This window comes from Chrysemys picta, chromosome 10 (genome assembly GCF_011386835.1).
Source record: "Chrysemys picta bellii isolate R12L10 chromosome 10, ASM1138683v2, whole genome shotgun sequence".
NCBI classification, from domain to species: Eukaryota; Metazoa; Chordata; order Testudines; family Emydidae; genus Chrysemys; species Chrysemys picta.
In genome coordinates, this window is record NC_088800.1 from 34,231,207 (window position 1) to 34,249,675 (window position 18,469).

The 18,469-nt window shown below is 50.2% G+C and overlaps 1 protein-coding gene across 1 annotated transcript in view; it reads left to right on the plus strand.

Moving 5' to 3' along the window:
• The first annotated feature begins 11,443 nt into the window (after window positions 1-11,443).
• LACTB (lactamase beta) overlaps window positions 11,444-18,469 on the plus strand; it is a 63,091-nt gene continuing 56,065 nt past the window's right edge. Inside the window, exon 1 of the mRNA XM_065558358.1 lies at window positions 11,444-11,733. Coding sequence (XP_065414430.1) covers window positions 11,686-11,733 — 48 coding nt within the window. The 5' untranslated portion in view covers window positions 11,444-11,685. The remainder of the gene's footprint in view (window positions 11,734-18,469) is intronic.

Genomic DNA, 18,469 nt, shown 5'->3' on the forward strand with positions numbered 1-18,469 from the left:
TGGCCAGGATGACGCTGCAGGCTGCATTGGACACATCACACACCTCTTTGCATACCATGGCTATGGGGATCATCATGCACAGAGAGTTCTGGTTGCATTTGTCCGGGTTCCCGAAGGAGGTCCAGACCACCATAGCGGGCCTTCCTTTTGATGAGTCTCACCTCTTTAATCAGAGACGGATGACTCTCTTCACTCCCTCAAGGATTCTAGAGCCACTCTCTGGTCGTGGGGCATCTATACACAGGTACCCAAGTGCAAATTCTTCTATCCACCTCCACCCCAGCAATTCAGAGCTCCCCAGTTTTTCCAACAATAGTGCTGTGAGCCTCTTTGCAAATGGCAGAAGACCCAGCGACCCTGTCACTCCAGTCCCATCATCAGCACAATCTTCTGCTTCTCACACTCAATCGTCTCAGAAACATTATTTCTGAGCACACTCAGGGAGCCGCCAACCACCATGACACATGCTGTGCACCTAACCCATCCCTTTCGGCGGGTGCCTAGCACTCTTCTTACCAGCTTGGAGTGTGATAACCATGGACTCTTCTGACTCCTGTGTCATAGGTAAAATTGCAATGCTCCAACTGCAGAATTGTTATTGGTGATGATGGAAAGACCCCCGCCAGCTTGACAGACAGATCCCAAGGTGAGCATGCAAGAATGACAGTTAAGAAAAATTGATTTTTTTTGTGAATTGAGTAATCATCTGTCACTTTTTGAAGCAATGCTTTAACTGTTCAGTCTTGACCCTGCGAACAGTGTAGAGTGGTGCGAGCTCAAGGTCAAAGAACTGAGTTATCTTGGATAATTATTTCTGACTCAAACAGCTGATAGTTTAGTCCTGGTAACTGTAGGAATAAACTGTCACCTATTTAGGCGCTGACTGCAGATGTCAGTCATCTCAAACAGCTGTTTTCTCCAGCATTTTCCTATAATATGGCATGTGCGGGCATAAATGAAATTCCTTATCTGATTGTTCCTTGAAAGGAGCCAGTCTGTATTCCGGTCTCCTCGTGTGTCTCCTTTCATGCTGCTTTTACACCACTGTACCTCCATTAACTTGACTTACTCCTGATTTACACCAGTGTTAGAGAGAGGAAAACTAGGCCCCTTACCAATCAGTGCACTCAGACACACAAATAGAAAAGTTCCTTTTCCAAATGTATCTATTTTGGGAGCAATAACACACCAGGAGAGAAGTGATTCCTGCAGACTGCAACAAAGGCTACATCGTGGATGTAGCTCAAAGCTAAATGCCTCCTCCCAACCTCTGGAGACATTTCTGATTTTACAAGAGGTTTTTCCTGTTTTGTAGTGATGGTGTCTGATAGTGCTTGGTGAGTCACTTATGCCTGGTCATAAACAACACTGTTGGTGATTTAGGTTTCAAGGCTCAAGCACAGTACTTTAAAGGCAAGTAAAATGACAAGGGCCTGATCCAAAGATTATTGAAATCAGTGGAAAGAACAGGAGTACTTGTGGCACCTTAGAGACTAACAAATCAGTGGAAATCTTTCAGCTGACTTCATGGGGCCCCACCTTAGATGGAGAAGTAGAGCTGGATTTCAGGCACAAAATGTGGCTCTGGATTGGAACACCTCAAAGTGTGTGAGTATTTAGCTCTGGGGTTTTGGTTCAGGTCCAGCGCTAAGAATGCAACAGATAAGACAACATATTATGGTGGGAAGAGGATGAGTGAGTTGAGCATGAGCACTGAGAGTGGAGCCAAAAGTACAGGAGCCCAAATATACTCAGATCATATTGCTGGGGGAAGAGTCGATTCATTGCTATATCTACATGTGTATTTTGTATGAACTAAAGAGAATACTACAAAGAGATGCTAGAGCTTCAAAAACAACCAGAGAATTTGGAAAATTTAATCACTTCCCAACTGAGACAACCTATTTTGTGTCCCAACTGTAGAAGAAGAATAAAGGTAAACATTAATATATGCTAGATATTTCTCAGACAAGCTCCTGTGCAAGGATTTCCAAACACACCCAACAGAGAGCTTGGAAATATGTTTTTGACACCACTAGATATTACCTGCATTAGATCTGTTGTGCCTTATATTTTACTTTCATTCATCTGGACATCTGCTGTGGATGTGGTACGCCAGCATGTCGCTGGATGCAGTTGGCAGGCATGCTCAGCTGCTGGATAAGCAATCCTGTGGCAGGGAGCCAGAGTAGCTGTCACCCTGTTCCTAGCTTATGGTAATTAAATGGGTTGTTTTTCAGGGGAAAGGGGTTGTTTAATCACCATGCTGCTAGAAGTGAGGCCATCTCCTACAGCTTCCCCTGTGCAGCATTCTGGAGTCAGAGGGCTTTTCAGGGGGCAGTTTGAGTTTGTCTACTATATAAATTGCATCTTTGGGGTTTAAGCTTAAGAATGACACTTTCTGCCTAATGGCTTATGGAATTTATTAGCCAAGTGGGGAGGGAGATAAACACACAGAATTTTATCTCTCACTTTGAAACTTTTAGGCCTTTATACATGAACTTTAAAACTCAAGTGCTTTGGTTCCATGGCTATTCTAGGAAAGCCACGGTCAGGGCCGGATTAACGCAGGGGCTTTAGGGTCTGCAGCCCGGGGGGGGGGGGGCCTACAAAGGGGGGGGGGCTACAAAAATAAATAAAAAATTATATACAATTCAGTGGTCACCAACCCATTGATCGCGATCGACTGGGCGATCCTGGAGTCTCTGCCAGTTGATCGCAATCTCCGGGCCGCTAAAAGTCCAGCAGCGCAGCAGGGCTCAAGCAGGCTGCCTGCGTGCCGTGGCTCCACGCCACTCCCAGAAGTGGCCAGCTGCTGGCACATCTCTGCGCCCCCTGGTGGTGGTGGGGGAAGTAGCTCCACACACTGCCCCCGCCCCCAGCACTGACCCGGGAGCTGCGGGGCCAGTGCTTGCGAGCACGGGCAACGCACGGAGACACGTCCCCCTCCCCCCCCCAAGGGATGTGCAAAGATGTGCCAGCAGCTGGACACTTCCGGGAGCAGCGTGGGGCTATGGCAGCCTGCCTGAGCCCGGCTGCAGCGCCAGCTGGGAGCCACTTGTGGTAAATGCCTCCCAGCCAGAGCCTGCACCCCAACCCCCTACCCCAGGTCAGAATCCTCTCCTGCACCCAAACTCCCTCCCAGACCTCGTACCCCCTCCTGTACCCCAACCTCCTGCACCCAAACTCCCTCCCAGACCCCTCACCTTCTTCTGCACCCCAACACTCTGCCCCAGCCTGGAGCCCCCTCCTGCACCCAAACTCCCTCCCAGAAAGAAACTAATATAATAGCTGTTCTAAGGTAAGAAGTAGGCTATTTTGAATTAACTTCACTATATTCTATATATATTTTAAGACTGAAATGTAACCACAGAATGGCTTTATGTTAATTAAAAGGCAAATTTAGCATAGCGTTAATAGCCTCGATGCCATAATTGTGATCATTTTGTTTTAAATTAGGAAAAAGACTTGTATACAGGGGCCCCACAAAATCTAATAGCCCTTGGCCCACAGGAGAGTTAAGCCGGCCCTGGCCACAGTGTAGAGGAAGCTGACAGTGTGAGCTGCCCAAGCTGTATACTTTTGTGCACACGCGTTTGTGTATACACAACTGCAGTTTCCAGGGTGATCAGTGCAGCTCTTTTGATGAAAACTAAAATAGAGGAGTTGAATGAGGAGAAAAGTTGGAGACTAGCAAAGAGATCAGAACGGATAATTAACTGGCTTTACTTCTAGTTATAAATCCACTTTTAAGGATCAAATTCTGTACTCCTTACAGAGCCCAAACACCTGCTGACTACAAAAAGGGGGGTTGTCTGAAGAGAAATTCAGGAAAATCAGGAGGTAAACCTGAGTGTTATTTTTATTTTTACATTACATTACATTAAAAGATGTCTTTCCCAAAAGTTTCTCCCACCACTTATTTTTAATTAGTCAAAAAAAAAAATCTTTTTAAATCCCAGGAGAATTAAGATGATCTCAATACAAAGTATGTAAAATCCTCCACATGAGAAAATGGAGTTTCTAAATAATTTTCTTTTTTCATGAAGACATTACACATCTGTGTCCCTTTAATTTGCCTGCAACCAGACCATGGTCTCTTCAGGATTATTTTCCCAGGCATCTGGAATAGTAATAATAACTTTCCAGTGCCCATTCATTGTTCCCAGGAAGGGAAGGGTGTCAGTCTGATATAGCAATTAAGTAGCACTGTGGTGCTGCAAAACACCCTCATTTTCTATATTATTTAAAGTCAACAGTCTTCAGCAGCTAACAACCCATGCATATATAGGAAAGGGGAATAAATCAAGATTTAATCACATCACTTTTGTGATGTGTATAAAGAAACAATGAACAGCCTATGGTTGTACAAAACCCAGGGGCTGCAGGGAAGCCATTTGCAGTGCACAACCAGTTCCTACAGTACTTAGGAGCTGTGCTACATAATTGTGAGCACCAGCAACTGCCACCTTATCTATTAACTACTTACAGATACACAGATATAGAGCATTCCTATAACACCAGTCCTGCCACAGTTACATCAGTGGTCTTGTCTAGGCTAGGAAAAGATCATGCTTAACTAGACTAGGCAGGATGTAAAACCTTTAAATTGTGTTGGCTGGTTGTGGTCCAGCTACAGTTAATCATGACCATCTAATTCATTTTTAAAGTTGTTAGAAATTGTCTGTTAGTGTTTACAGAATTCTTAATTAAAAATGACTTTGCTACCGTGTTTTTCAATGCTACTATTTTGCTAGTCTAGGTGTGGACAATGGGCATTTTACAATTTACTTCAATGGGAGTAGGACTGAGCCCTTATTCCCAGAATCTTGAAATTAATAAGCATTGGTGAGAAACAGCTGGCTAGTCTATCCTGCATTTGACATGGAGAAGGACAGAGGAATGTGTCGCCAAACATAACTATAAACTCTGTTCCTCTAAAAAGCAATGGAACTGCTTTTTAGAGGGACAAAATGAAAAAAGATAGATCTTTTGCTTTAAAAAAACCACTTGATCATGCATATTAGAGCTGGCCAAATAGTTATAAAGCAAACAAACCCTGATTTGTAAATATTTTTATGAATCAAAGTGGTGAGTTCAATTTCTTGGGTCACATTATTCATTATTGGTAAGGCTGTGGGTTTGTCACGGGGGTCATGGAAGTCACAGCTCAGGCAGTGCCTGCACCAGTCGCACCGGCTGCTGCTGGGGCAGTCTCGGGCAAATTTAAGTGTGCCCCTCCCCACCAGTAGCAGCAGTTTGGGTATGGGAGGGGACAAGGGGTTGGGGCACGGGACCAGGTGAGGTGGGCTCTGGGTGACGCTTACCTGGGGGTCTCCCCGGAAGCAGGAACATCCCCCTCACTCAGCTGCTAGGCGGAGGCATGGCCAGGCAGTTCTGCGTGCTGCCTCTGCCCAGAGCACCGGCTTCGCAGCTCCCATTGGCCAGGAACCGTGGCCAATGGGAGCTGTGGTGGTGGTGCCTGCAGGCGGAGGTGGGATGTTGCCGCTTCCAGGGAGTCCCCCAGATAAGTGCCACCCAGAGCCCGCCTCATCCCATCCTGTGCCCCAACCCCCTGCCCCCTCCCACACCCAAACTCTGCTGCTGGGGGTGGGAAGAGGCGCGGAGCCAGGTAGGGAGCCTGCCGGCCCCACCAAACACCCCCCCACCAGCACCAGTGGGGGTCCCAGGTCGTGTGCCTCCACCCCCCGCCCAGTACCCGGGCCACCCTCCCCCCATGCCCCCTCCATCCCAAGTTTTAGTCGGGATATATAGTAAAAGTCATGGACAGGTCAGGAATTTTTGTTTACTGCCTGTGACCTGTCCCTCACTTTTACTAAAAATACCCGTGACTAAAACGTAGCCTTAATTATTGGTGATCATTCAGACAACCTCTATGAATTGCTGAAAAGGTTTGCAAATCCTGAAAGCTTCAGAAATGTTTACACACCTGTAAATTCATGCTGGAATGGCACAATGCCTTATTTTCCTATTTTAAAAGATTCTGTCATCCAGTCAAGAAACAGAAACAAGTGACTCAGGGTTTGTCTACACAGGGAGTTATTCCTAATTAACAACATGTCTGGACACTCTTATTCCGGAAAACATATGTCCCCACGTGGACTTAATCAGGAACAATAGATAGACAAATCCACACACACTCATGTAGAGTGAACAGTTGGGAAATAACACACAGATTGAGAATTATTTGGGGAAATTATTTGGCAAATTATTCTTACACAAATGTTCAAAGAAAATCAGGATCCGTTTGCAAATGATTCACCAATGGGGGAAAGGAGGTGAAATACAATTCACAACAGATGGTTTACATCCACATCCACATAATGAATGGTGCAAGGCAGGTTTTTCCTCTCAAAGCAAAATCTGTAACTATATAGCCACTTACATACCTTTGGTGAAGGAATGTCTGGATTTCATCCAGGTCTAGGCATCCTAGCATAGAATTTTGTTGTTCCTCATTGGTGAGGACAGCACTACTTCTGTAATATCTCACATCCAGCAATAATACTTAGCTTGGAGATTCAAAAAGCTGAAAATTGTAGTTGTTGCCCATAGCAAAAAAATAATGTGTTTGCTTGGTCAGTCTGTTTTAGAGCCAGTTTAGCCAGTGCGTCAGCTCGTATAGAGTCCTACTGTAGTGCAGCTATTTCTTTTTCTGTTGCCAGTTGATTAAACCAATAAGGTTTCTTACTGCGACCTACTGAATGAATATTCCAAGTCAAAGGGAATTTAAAGTTCCATCCCTTGGTTCTCCAAAAAAAACAAAAAGTCTTTCTGAAGAAAAGATGAAGGAAAGGAAAGATTGATTTCTAGCGACATTTAACATTCTCTCCTTTAATTCCCTTCATCTTTTATTCAAAAAGAGTTTTTTTCTTGTTTTGAAATGTCCCTTTCATATGAGTGCGGAAGCATTAGATGCGGTCAAGTAAATCACTAACCACATGCTGGCTGAATCTTCCACTAACTTGTCTGTCTTCCCACAGAAAATAACCATATACTGATCTGCTGAAAATGCCTTAATCTCTCCTACATCCTGAATTTTTTTATTACACAATAAATCTTTAAGTTGCAAACTCCCCTCCCCCTTATTTTCCTTCTGGCATTTTCTCCCTCACAAATAATAAATTAGATTCCTAGTAATAATTTTCTCTTTGCACATATTTATAGGGACCTTTCCATTTGATTTAACTTGCTGATGAGTAGAAGGGAAAAGTTGAGAACCTAATTTTAATTTATTTGTTTTTTAAAAGTTTTACAACTGTTATAGACCCTCATATTAATGAAAAAATAGAATGTGTCAGTCATATCACATTAAAATGATCTTTTCTTTGGATTTAAAAATTCCTCTCACATCAGTGGCTCCTAAATTCTTTAAATTTGAACCTCCCTCTCCAGGAAAATTAAATCAATTGTGCTCCAACTGCAGACTCATTGTCTGGTGTTAAAGTCAAAATGAGTGGGCACACTGAGTAGATATATGTGACACTTCTTAATATGATATTTCTTCTTTCTGAGGCCTGGTCTATACTGTGAAGCCACCTTGTGTTGACTTAGCCGTGCACATATTCACGCTTAAATTTGTATCCCACAAATGAAAGCATCCCATTATGGCAACACACTAACACCACTTCCCCAAAGAGCATTGCACCATGGGTGAGGTACTGAGGTCAACGTAGTGTGAATGTAGACATGGTGTGACCTATGTTGACCCTAACAGTTCTCCAGCAGCTGTCCTACAATGCCCAACGGTGACCGCTCTGGTCACAGAGGTGAACTTCACTGCCCAGAGGCCACGGAGACTGGAAGCCATCCCATCCCCGCTTTAAAATTGTTGTGAATTTTTTGGAATGCCTTTTCCTGATTGCCCAGCTTGGTGAGCACCCCCAGCAACTCTCCCTTGGTGTATGCTACTGCCCAGCCGCCCATGTCAGCTTAGGGTGACCAGACACCCCGATGTTATTGGGACTGTTCTGATATTAGGGGCTTTGTCATATATAGGCAAGTATTCCCCTCTCCCACCCCCTGAAAAAAATGTGTCTTGATTTTTCACACTTGCTATCTGGTCACCCTATGTCAGCTACATGCTCCAGACATGCTCCTGCCTGGAGTAGACAGGAAGTATTGGTTCTCCGGGGTCTATGGGGAGAAGAGGCTGTGCAGGCACAGCTATGCAGATGTCATAGAAACACTGACATTTATGAGCAGATTGCACAGGGGATGCAGGCAAAGGGGTACAACAGGAATCAGCAGCACCCCAAGCTCCTTCAACACTGCTGTCTCCATGGGCAGAGGGAGATCCGCCAGCTCAGCACTGTGCTGTCTTGTGGCTACAGCAGGAGCAGAACAACCAACTGGGAGGCAAAATTTTACTGAATGTATTGGGAGCGGCTTTACCCTCCCACCCCCACTTGCGGCGCCGCTGCTGGGAGGTCCAGCCATGCTGCAAGCCAGGACATGTTTGAGACTCAACCACAGTCCTGGCAGTTGAGCCTGGGCAAGCCCAATGCAGGGAAAAGAACCTCAGGTAAGTGTGTGATGCATGTCCAGTTCCAGTTACAACATTTCAATGTACTGATGGCGTCCAACCCCAACGTAGCAGGACATGGCTATCAGCTTTTCATTAATTTACTCGTATTAGACAAGGTAGCAGTACAACTAAGAGAGGCAGAGAGAGTTATAATCTACTTTTCATGCCCCTGTAGAGTTAGGCAGGAGTGGGATGTGCAGAGCAATTTGCTTACGTGCACAGGGATGTCCCTTCAGTACTCCTGAGAGATATCGATGAAACGTACATGGACATACTCTGCAATCCTCTCCCAAAGGTTTCTAGGGAAAGCACCCAGTCCTTGTTATTGTACAGGTCACCAGAACTCATGGGATGAGTGGCAAACACAGCATATTAATTATAAAGGTACAGCAAGCACTGCAAAATGAATAGGTTCATTAACAAACATTGTTATCATAAATATACACCAAGCACCACGCGGTCCCTAATAAGCCGACGATGGGGTGTATTCCCCACACTGGCCCTGAGACAGTAAATTAGGCCAGGCAGGCCTAATTAACCAATTGAGCAGCAAGTAGGGGAGAGACACAGGCTACAAGGAGGCTACTAATTAGAAGCAGGCTCAGCTGGGCAGGAACAGGAGGAGCCTGTATAAAGCCTAGGAGCTATGAGTAGCAAAGGTGGGCTGCAGGGAAAGAGTCCACAGTTACTCTCTGAGAGGAGGGAGAGTGTGCTGGCAAACCTAAAGAGAGAGCCAGAGCCAGTTATGTAGGAAGAAGCCATGGGAAACTGCAGCAAGGGCTAGGACAGTACAGGCCTTGGCTGTATGTTGTAGGGTCCCTTGGCTGGAACCCAGTGTAGAGGGTGGGCCACTACCAGCCACTGGGCAGTGGAACAGGGCATTAGAGACATCACCTGGGACAGCTGGAAGGACTGTGATTTCCCCAGAAGGGAAGGAACTTAGTGACCTGGCTGGAGGGCCAAGCCATGAACTGGAGTCAAAGAGGCTGCAGACTGAGAGAAGACAGGTAGAGAGACCACTGAGGAGGGCACAACACCTGGCAGAGCTAATCCCCAAGACAAGCAGGAGGTGCCACAAGCGGTGAGGGGATCCCGTCACAAGTCACCCAGCTGTAAGGGCCAGGTGGAGCACAGTCCACCACACTGCTTTCCTGTGGCTTATGGTAAAAGTGCTCTTTCAAGGCTTCCCTCAGTCGCAAAGCTCCATGCTGAGCTCATCTAAGAGCCCTTGTGTCAGCCTGTTCAAACTTGGAAGCCAGCCACTCCCCCTCTACCTTCTTGGCAACCTTTGTCTCACAGATATTATTCAGGACACAATGGGCAGCTATAATTATTGGGTTCTTTTTTTTTTTTCCCCCATTGAGGTCCAATTTTGTGAGTAAACAATGCCAGCGTCCCTTCAATCTACATTCAGCTGTCATTCTGCAGCTGCTGAGAAGATAGTTGAATCTTTCCTGGGTGCTGCCGAGGTGGCCGATGTACGGCTTCATGAACCTAGGGAGCAAGGGCTGGGTTCTCCAGGATCACTGCTGGCATTTCAACATCGCCAACATCATAATCCACCAGCTGGGAAAGAAAGTCCCTGCTTGCAGCTTTCTGAACAGTCCTGTGTTCTTAAAGTTGTGAGTGTCAGGCACCTTCCCTGACCAGCCAACACTGATGTCAGTGAAGTATTCTCGGTGATCCACCAATGCTTGCATAACTATAGAAAGTAGCCCTTTCTGTTGATGTGTGGCCAGGTGGGCTGGTGCCAAAATAGGGATATGCATGTCATCTATTGCTCCACTGCAGTTCAGGAACCTCATTGCTGCAAATCCAATGTGTCCTGCCCATTGCCAAGAGTCACAGTCCCATATAGCAGGAAACGGTAATGGCCCCCCACTGTGGATTTGCCAACTCCAAAATGATTTCCCACTGACAAGTAGCAATCTAGCATTGAAAGCTTCCACAGTATGGTCACCAGTCACTTTTCCACTGTCAGCTCTCATTCGGGTGTCCCTGCACTGGATGGGTGGATCAGCACACAGATCCAAGAATGTGGCCTTCCGCATCCGAAAGTTCTGCGACCACTGCTCATTGTCCAAACCCCCATTACGATGCGATCCCACCAGTCAGCGCTTATTTCTCAGGCCCAGAAGCGGAGCTTCACCATCTACAGCTGCTCTATTAACACCACCAACAACCTTGAATTGGTTTTCGCTATCTTGCACAGTAATCTGTCCTCCATGAAATTGTCATGTCCCTACTGCTGTGGTTCTTCTTGCAGCGCTGCAAATACCAGAGGATTGTGCATCCTGTGTTTGCACTGCTAATGACAATAGTGCAGAGGTGTGCGGGCTCCATGATTCCGTCAGCGATGGCAGACAGTGTCAAGTCCTGAATCGGTAAATGAAAAGCAAATAGTGAACACGTAGCATCAATAGTGAAAACTAAACTCAGTTAATAAAAAAAGTCCTGCTTTAATCCAAGGTATTGTCGATAACACATGTAAGGAAATAATTACATTAAAAAAACAGTATAAGGGTGTCTGTTACAGCTGTCCCCCTGCTGCATTCCTTTTTCCCCTCTCCTTTCTGTTTGTCCTGTGTGGCTGCCCCTCCCGGCCATTGTGCTAACTCAAGTCACAGCCCTATTCCTAGGAATGGCTTGTACAGACTAACTGGAGCCATTGCTCTGCCTAAGGAGGGGGCTTCTTGCTTCTTTGTTTGGTTCCTTTGTTCAGACCCGGCCTCAGTGTGGGGGGCGCTGCCCAGAAATGCAAGACCTGAAGTGGCCAACTAATTAAGCATATGAGTCATACCTGTGGCTCAGAACATGCCCAGGCATGCCTATGCTTACTTGCAGCCTTTCCCTGCCTTCTCTTCTCCTCTGCATCAAGAGGAGCCAATCAAAAATACTGGTGGGAAACTGCCTGAGTTTGCCTTTAAAGCCGGACATTTTCTGATCAGACCTCAGAGAAGGTCCTTGCTTTGCCACCTGGTCTGATCAGCTAGGGGTCTTTGGAGGGGCCCTCTCCCCGCTCTCGTTTGTTTTTGAGCGTACCCCTGTTTTTGAACTCCCTTCCCACGAACAACAAAATTTGTGCCTGGAGATCTCCTGATTATTGTAAGCGACTCGAGTCCTCTCTCCATCCTCCGATGCTACTGCCGTTCCTGTCTCTGTGCTTGCTGCTGTCCTGGGGATTGGTAAGAACTCCCTCTTGCAAACTCCCCCTGTCCTAGCTGCTGGCCTTGTTTCCCCAGTAGACAGACCCAAGCTAACTCCTTGGTCTGTATCCGTAATCTGTTTCTTGCTCCGCAGCGCCTTTGCTGCTGGAAATAAGCCTGTGCCGCTGCTAGGCTGTGCCTTCCTGGACTGTATCCTGGGCTGCCAGCTTGCAGCCACCCCACTGCTGCAGCCACCACTAGTTAAACCTCTCGCCCCTCCCCCCGGGGCTGTACCCTGGGCACACACCACTCTGCCCTCTGGAACTGCTCCCCCTCCCGATCAAAGAAGCGGCATAATGTAAGGTGCACCTATTAGAATCAGGTTCTTAGTCTAGATAAGTTGTAATTTCATTTTGCATAGCTGTGGTTAAGTTAGGTTTAAAGAATTGCTTGTATTGTGCTCTGTAAGTTAGGTTTAAAAAATTGTTGCCTTGTGTTATGTTACTTGCTAATTTTGTGTAGTCTTGGTTAAGTTAGATCATAGATAAGATTTTACTGTGTTCTGTATAATTATGGTTAAGTCTGTCTTCCCGCTGCCCTAAACCCCCTTCCCCTGAGCTTGCTCATGTCTCCCTCCGAGCTCCCAAGTCACTCGTTGCAGTCTCTCTGCTGTTTAAACTTGCAGCCTGTCTGCTCTCTTTGTCTCCCTGAGTTTAAATCTACCTCCGCAGCGCCTCTGCCTTTGGTCTCTGGTCCACCACGTGCTCCTCTTCCCCCATCCCCCAACCTCACTCCTCTACCACTGCCTTTCTCTCTCTCTCTCTTTTAATCCCTTCCCCCACATGCTCACCCCTCTCCTGCTGCTGCCAAACCTCAATTGTATAACTGAAGTCTAGCATAAAACCCCATTGGTTACCCTTTTTCTCTCTAACACACCTCACATTTTACATTTACACCACTGTGACATTTTTACCTAGAGTTGTTGGTTATTTAACACATTTTATCCATAACTGTTAGTTGGTTATATGCTGCTGTGACACACCCTTTACATAGGAACTGTTAGCTACCTGTTACATTTATACTTCAGTGTTAATTGGTTACCAACTGTATTGAACCCCACTGTATTGTACCCCACTATTGAAACCCCCTATCCTATTTACTAAAATAAACCCCTCCTCAATTGTCTACCTTAACAAACCCCGTTCTCCTCACTATTGAATTTTCCCTGTTTTTGCATTTTCTTAATAAAGTTTATTTTGCACCCCACCAGTGCAGTAGTTGTCCCCCAAGATCCCCTACCTGCTGGCAGGGTCAAAGGGCAAATTCTGTATTGTCTTCCATCCTGTGCCATCCACGGACATAAGTGGGGTTGAATGGGATATAAATCAGGGCAGAATTGGGCATGTGATTTTTTTGACCTAACATTGTCCCTTTATTGGAGGAATATTACTATCTACTGATGACTTCTTATTGTGGTTTCTTTACAACCCTACCAAAACAAAACATTACACTGCACACACACAGTTGTGTAGGGGAAAGAATGAACCATATGTGACAGATATGCGTCATGTTGCTTAGAGTGCTACTGGAAAGCAATTGGATACTATGGGGATGAGGGTGGTACAAGAATCAATAGAGATTAACAGAATGATGTCAGTTCCAACACAAAAATTTCCCTTAGGATCCATTAAGATTGTATCAGAAATGGAGGAATGTCACTAGAAATCATGGAAATGTTTCTGAGACTGCCTTTCATAGTACCATATCTGGAAAAAGTCTGAAATAACTTCTACTGAAACCTTGTCATCCTTCCTAGACCCATGCAGCCTGTAAATTTGAATTAGCATCTGAAGGAATTAGCATATCACTCTATTTTGAGGGAGGGGCAACTGTTGAGGTGCAGCAGTGCAGTACAAAGTAACAGCTGCTACTTGGATGAGTTATCCATTCCCCAGCTCACATACTAACAATATTATGAATGGGCCAATTAACACAATAATCATCAAATACCAGAGCAAGATAATTGGGTGGATGCATGAGTACTTTGTTTCAAAGACTCATGTTGTTGAATCTTTTGTGTTTGCCTCACTCAAAGGCACTGAAGTAGGGTTACCATACGTCCGGATTTCCCCGGACATGTCCGGCTTTTTGGTCCCCAAATCCCCGTCCGGGGGGAATTGCCAAAAAGCCGGACATGTCCGGGGAAATAGGGAGGCTAGGATCTCCGAATCTGTGTGTGTTGGTCGCCCGCTGTGACATCATCTCGGTGCGACACTCGCTCCTGCCCAGGGCATGCTGGGGGCTGTAGTCCGGCCGGGCCTCACGCTCCAGGGAGAGCCGGGAGAGGGGAGCGGCCGAGAACTACAACTCCCAGCGGCCCCTGCGACGCGACCAACCTGCCCCGTGAGGCAGCAAGCCGTCGGAGGAGGGGGGGCGCGAGCCCCTGTCCTTTGGGTCGGGGGTGTCTCTGGGCACCGCTTGGCAGCCATCGCAGGGCTGGGGGGCGCCCTCCGGGGGTTGTGGACGCCAGCGCGTTGCGGGGAGCCGGCACTGTCCGGATTTGGATCCCCCTGGGGCTGGAGCTGCGCCCCCGGCCCCGGGCACCATTCACGTAGGGTTACCGATACGTCCGGTTTTTCCGCAATCAAACCCCCGTCCGGGGGGAATTGCCAAAAAGCCGAACATGTCCGGGAAAAATACCAGACGGGCACTTCCTCTCCCTCTGCTCTGCTCCTCCCCTGACTCAGACTTCGGCTCTGTTTAAGAGCCAAGCGCCCGAGCCAGCGCTACTGGCTTCGGGCAGCACCCGTGTCTCCGGACCCCGAGCCGCAGGCCGGGCACTTCCCTTCCCGGGCTCCAGCTGCTCTGCTCCGGCGGCGCAGGGTCTGGAGGCAAGGGGGCTGCCCGAAGCCGGTAGCGCTGGCTCGGGCAGCTTGGCTCTTAAACAGAGCCAAAGAGTCAGGGGAGGAGCAGAGCAGCTGGAGCCCAGGAGGGAAAGTGCCCGGCCGGGGACGCAGGGTCCGGAGGCAAGGGGGCTGCCCGAAGCCCGTAGCGCTGGCTCGGGCAGCTTGGCTCTTAAACAGAGACAAAGAGTCAGGGGAGGAGCAGAGCAGCTGGAGCCCAGGAGGGAAAGTGCCCGGCCGGGGACGCAGGGTCCGGAGGCATAGGGGCTGCCCAAATTCCGAGCGCTACCGGCTTCACGGGTTTGCCGGGCAGCCTCCAGACCCTGCGCCCCCGGCTGGGCTCTTCCCCTCCCGGGCTCCAGCTGTGCTGGGGAAGCGCTGGCCGGGGGCGCAGGGTCTGGCGGCTGCCCGGCAAACCGTGAAGCTGGTAGTGCTTGGGCAGCCTTTTTCGTGTGGCTGGGAGGGAGGAGGGGGAGTTAGGGCGGGGACTTTGGGGGAATGGGCGGAGTAGGGGTGGACTTGGGGCGGGGCCAGGGCCCGTGGAGTGTCCTCTTTTTTTTATTTTTTTAAATATGGTAACCCTAGGAGAAAGGAACCATGGAACAGCAACGTAACGTCACAGTCCCATTCCCCACCTGTCCTGTGGGGTCTTCTGGCCTTTAGAGCTACTGGTCAGGGCCTCCCCCAGTCTGCAGGGGGCCACCGGGTCTGCTGGCCTCCTCGCAGCCTCTGCTGAGGCTACAGGAGAGAGGCCTCTTCAGTTTGCAGAAAGAAAGAAATCTCTGAGGTGAGCACACAGCAGATGTCTGTTTTCCCAGGGCCAGATGCTGCCACCTTGTCACTGGAAGGGCCCGTGTGACCTCTGACCACAGATGAGGGAGGACGCCCAGCTTGGCTAGACAGATTCCTTCGTGCCATGGCTGGGGACAGAAGCCTGCAGCCAAAGGCACACTGCAGGAAACAACCCGCAGAGGCCTTTCATCTCCCCAGGGTCAGACGTCACCACTAGGAGAATGTGAGCGCCGGAGCACTGGGGGAGCTGGCCTGAGATGGCATCCCAGGGCACAACCACCTGTGTCAAGTCCATTCTGATTCCACGCTCAGCAAAGATGCAGGGAGCTGTGCGGTCAGGAGAGGCGCTGGTCAGAATTTGCCAGTGGAACCGTTTTTCCATCAGAAATTGCCAGCTTGTCAAAATCCAAACATTTCGTGGGAACACGTCGATTTGGACAAACCTTCAGACAGAAAGCAGGCAGGTTTAGCACGGAAAGCTGCTTAGCTCCCTGCCAGCTCGCCCGCCTGCCCACCTGCTTGACAGGCTGATGGGGGGCCTGGGCTTCCAGGCTGCTGAGAGAAGCCCTGGCTCCCAAGATCCCAGGGTCCCCGAAACCCTCTCCTCGCGGGGGTAATGTTCTGGTTACTGCACAGCTCTAGGAGGAGGGGAGGTATCCGATGCCCCACAAGCCACCAATCCTCCCTGCCAAGGTCCCAGTAACTACGACAGCCTGTGAGAACATCCTAACCTTTAGGGCACTTTCCCTGCCAGGTGAAAGGGTGCGAGCTGGACACCTCCCTGCCACCAGAGTCCAGCACTGCCGAGAAAGCCAAGTGTGGACTAAACTAAGCCCCTGGTTAACCCTTTCCCAGAGGAATCCAGAAGCCACTGATAATTGCAGGCTACATGGTGACCGCTCTCTCAGGTCACTCCCCCATCCTGGAATAGGGGTCGGTGAGTCCTGGACGAACGCCGTTCAGCTGGGAACATGCTCCCCCTTCTCGTGCCGAGGACTGCGTGAGATGGGTGTAGTGGGCACTCCCGATAAAGGGGACAGTGTGACAGCTGCCTTTCAAATAGGCCCCAGGCATGGGGGGGCCACAGCACCCAATTCCTCTGTCCCCCCAACTTTCTTCACTGCTTTAACGTACAATCACAACCTGCTCCGCTGACACCTCTGACTCCTGAAAGTCCTAACGCTCCAGGGGAGCAGGCCATGCCCTGCCCTGCCCTGGCTGCCCCGGGTGTTACCTCGGAGGGAATCGTTCCAGATTCCAATGGGTGGCAGGTCCAGGGAAGAGCCTTATCTGGGGGGAGGCTGTACCAGACCCGCCCGACCCAGGCAGGCTCCCAGGTACTCTCTGACCAGGGCTGATAAGGCTCCTTAGCAGTTTCTTTCCAAACAAATTCCAGTTCAAGACACCTCAGAGCTCCACAGCAGGGCAACATCCCCAGAGCGCAGCAGGGCGGGGGTTAGGGGGAGCAGTCGGTAGCAGCCCCTCGTACGGCAGGAGCGAGAAGTGCCAGCCTCTCTGCACAGAGCAGCAGCGTTCAGCCTGGGCCAGACGTGCTGGGGTGATGGGTAAGAGCGGGCTCGGAGAGCCAGAGGGTCTGTGGGGCAGCGCTGGGCCCTTCTGCTCCGCACTAGGGCCGGGTGGGCGTGTTCAGCTGGGATTGGAACCCACCAGCACTTGTGGGTGCGAATGTGGGGCTGGAACGCAACGTGGGGCACTCCCACCTCGCCCGGGGGCGACTAGGGGGAAGGGCAGAGAGACACCTGGGCTGAGACCCCAGCTCCAGGGAGACAGTCACTCCTGCCCAGCTGGGTTAAATTGCCCAGCTGTGTGACAGCCCCCCCATCCCCGAGGGGTTCCCCCCCCAACCCGGGTATGTCACAGCAGGGTAATGTGCGTATTGAACGGCAGGGGTTGCCAGAGACTGGCTGGGAGAGGCCTTTGGGGATGGAGGAAGCAGCACTAAGGTACATGCCAACCTCCCTACAGAGGAGGGGCCGTGCCCCGCAGGTGTGGGGCAAGGAACTGGGACACTGCGCGGTGGGTCATTGTCTGGCCCAGGCCCTTCCTAGCCGGAGGCCGAGGCCGAGGCATTTCCTTCAGGTCACCTTCCGCTGCAGCTTGGCCACGGGCCCCCATAGCCACTAGCCCAGCCAGGGATCCCAAGTGGGGATTGTCACGGCTGGCTCCTCCCTGCCGCCAGCAGCTCTTCACTGCCAGGGAATTCCTGAAATCCTGTGTGCCCTCCCCCACCCACCTCCTGGGGCTGTGAGTGCCCCCCCGGACAGCCCCCCCCCCGAGCTCTGAGTGCCCCTGGCCAGTCCCTCCCCTCAGCCCCCCCCCCACTTCATGGGGCTCTGAGTGCCCTCAGCCTGTCCCCCTCCCAGACCCCGGGGCTGAGTGACCTTGGCCAACCCCCGTCCCTTCAGGAGGAACTCCCAGTACCCACCCAGCCGCCACACCTCAGGGTTCCCCTCCCTGCGGCTCTGTGGCCATACCCCCACCAGGGCCGGCTTTAGGCCAATTCAACCAATTCCCCTGAATCGGGCCCCGGGCCCAAGCCCCAGTACGGTGTACCGGCAAGAGCCGGTGCGCTGTACCAGGGTGGCCCGGCTTCCCCAGGGGGCAATTTAAAGGACCTAGGGCTCCCAGCAGGGGCCGGAGCCCCAGGCTCTTTAAATTGCTACCAGACCCCCACTGCTGGAGCCCTGGGGTAGGGCTGCGGGGCTCTGGGGGCTATTTAAAAAGTCCGGGGCTCCCGCTGCCTCTACCGCCCTGGCCCTTTAAATAGCCACTGGAGCCCCGCTGCTTCCCCAGGGCTCCCGCGGCTATTTAAAGGGCCGGGTCGGTAGAAGCAGGGGAGCCCTGGGCCCTTTAAATAGCCCCCAGAGCCCTGGGATAGCGGGGGACTCAGGGGCTATTTAAAGCTGCCTCTGCTGCACCCCGTCCCCGCACCAGCCCTGCACCCCCTGCCCTGCCCACAGCCAGCCCCGTCTCCAGCCAGCCCTGCACCCCCTGCCCACAGCCAGCCTCTGCCGCACCCCCTGCCCTGTCTCCAGGCAACCCCTGCCGCAACCCCCCTG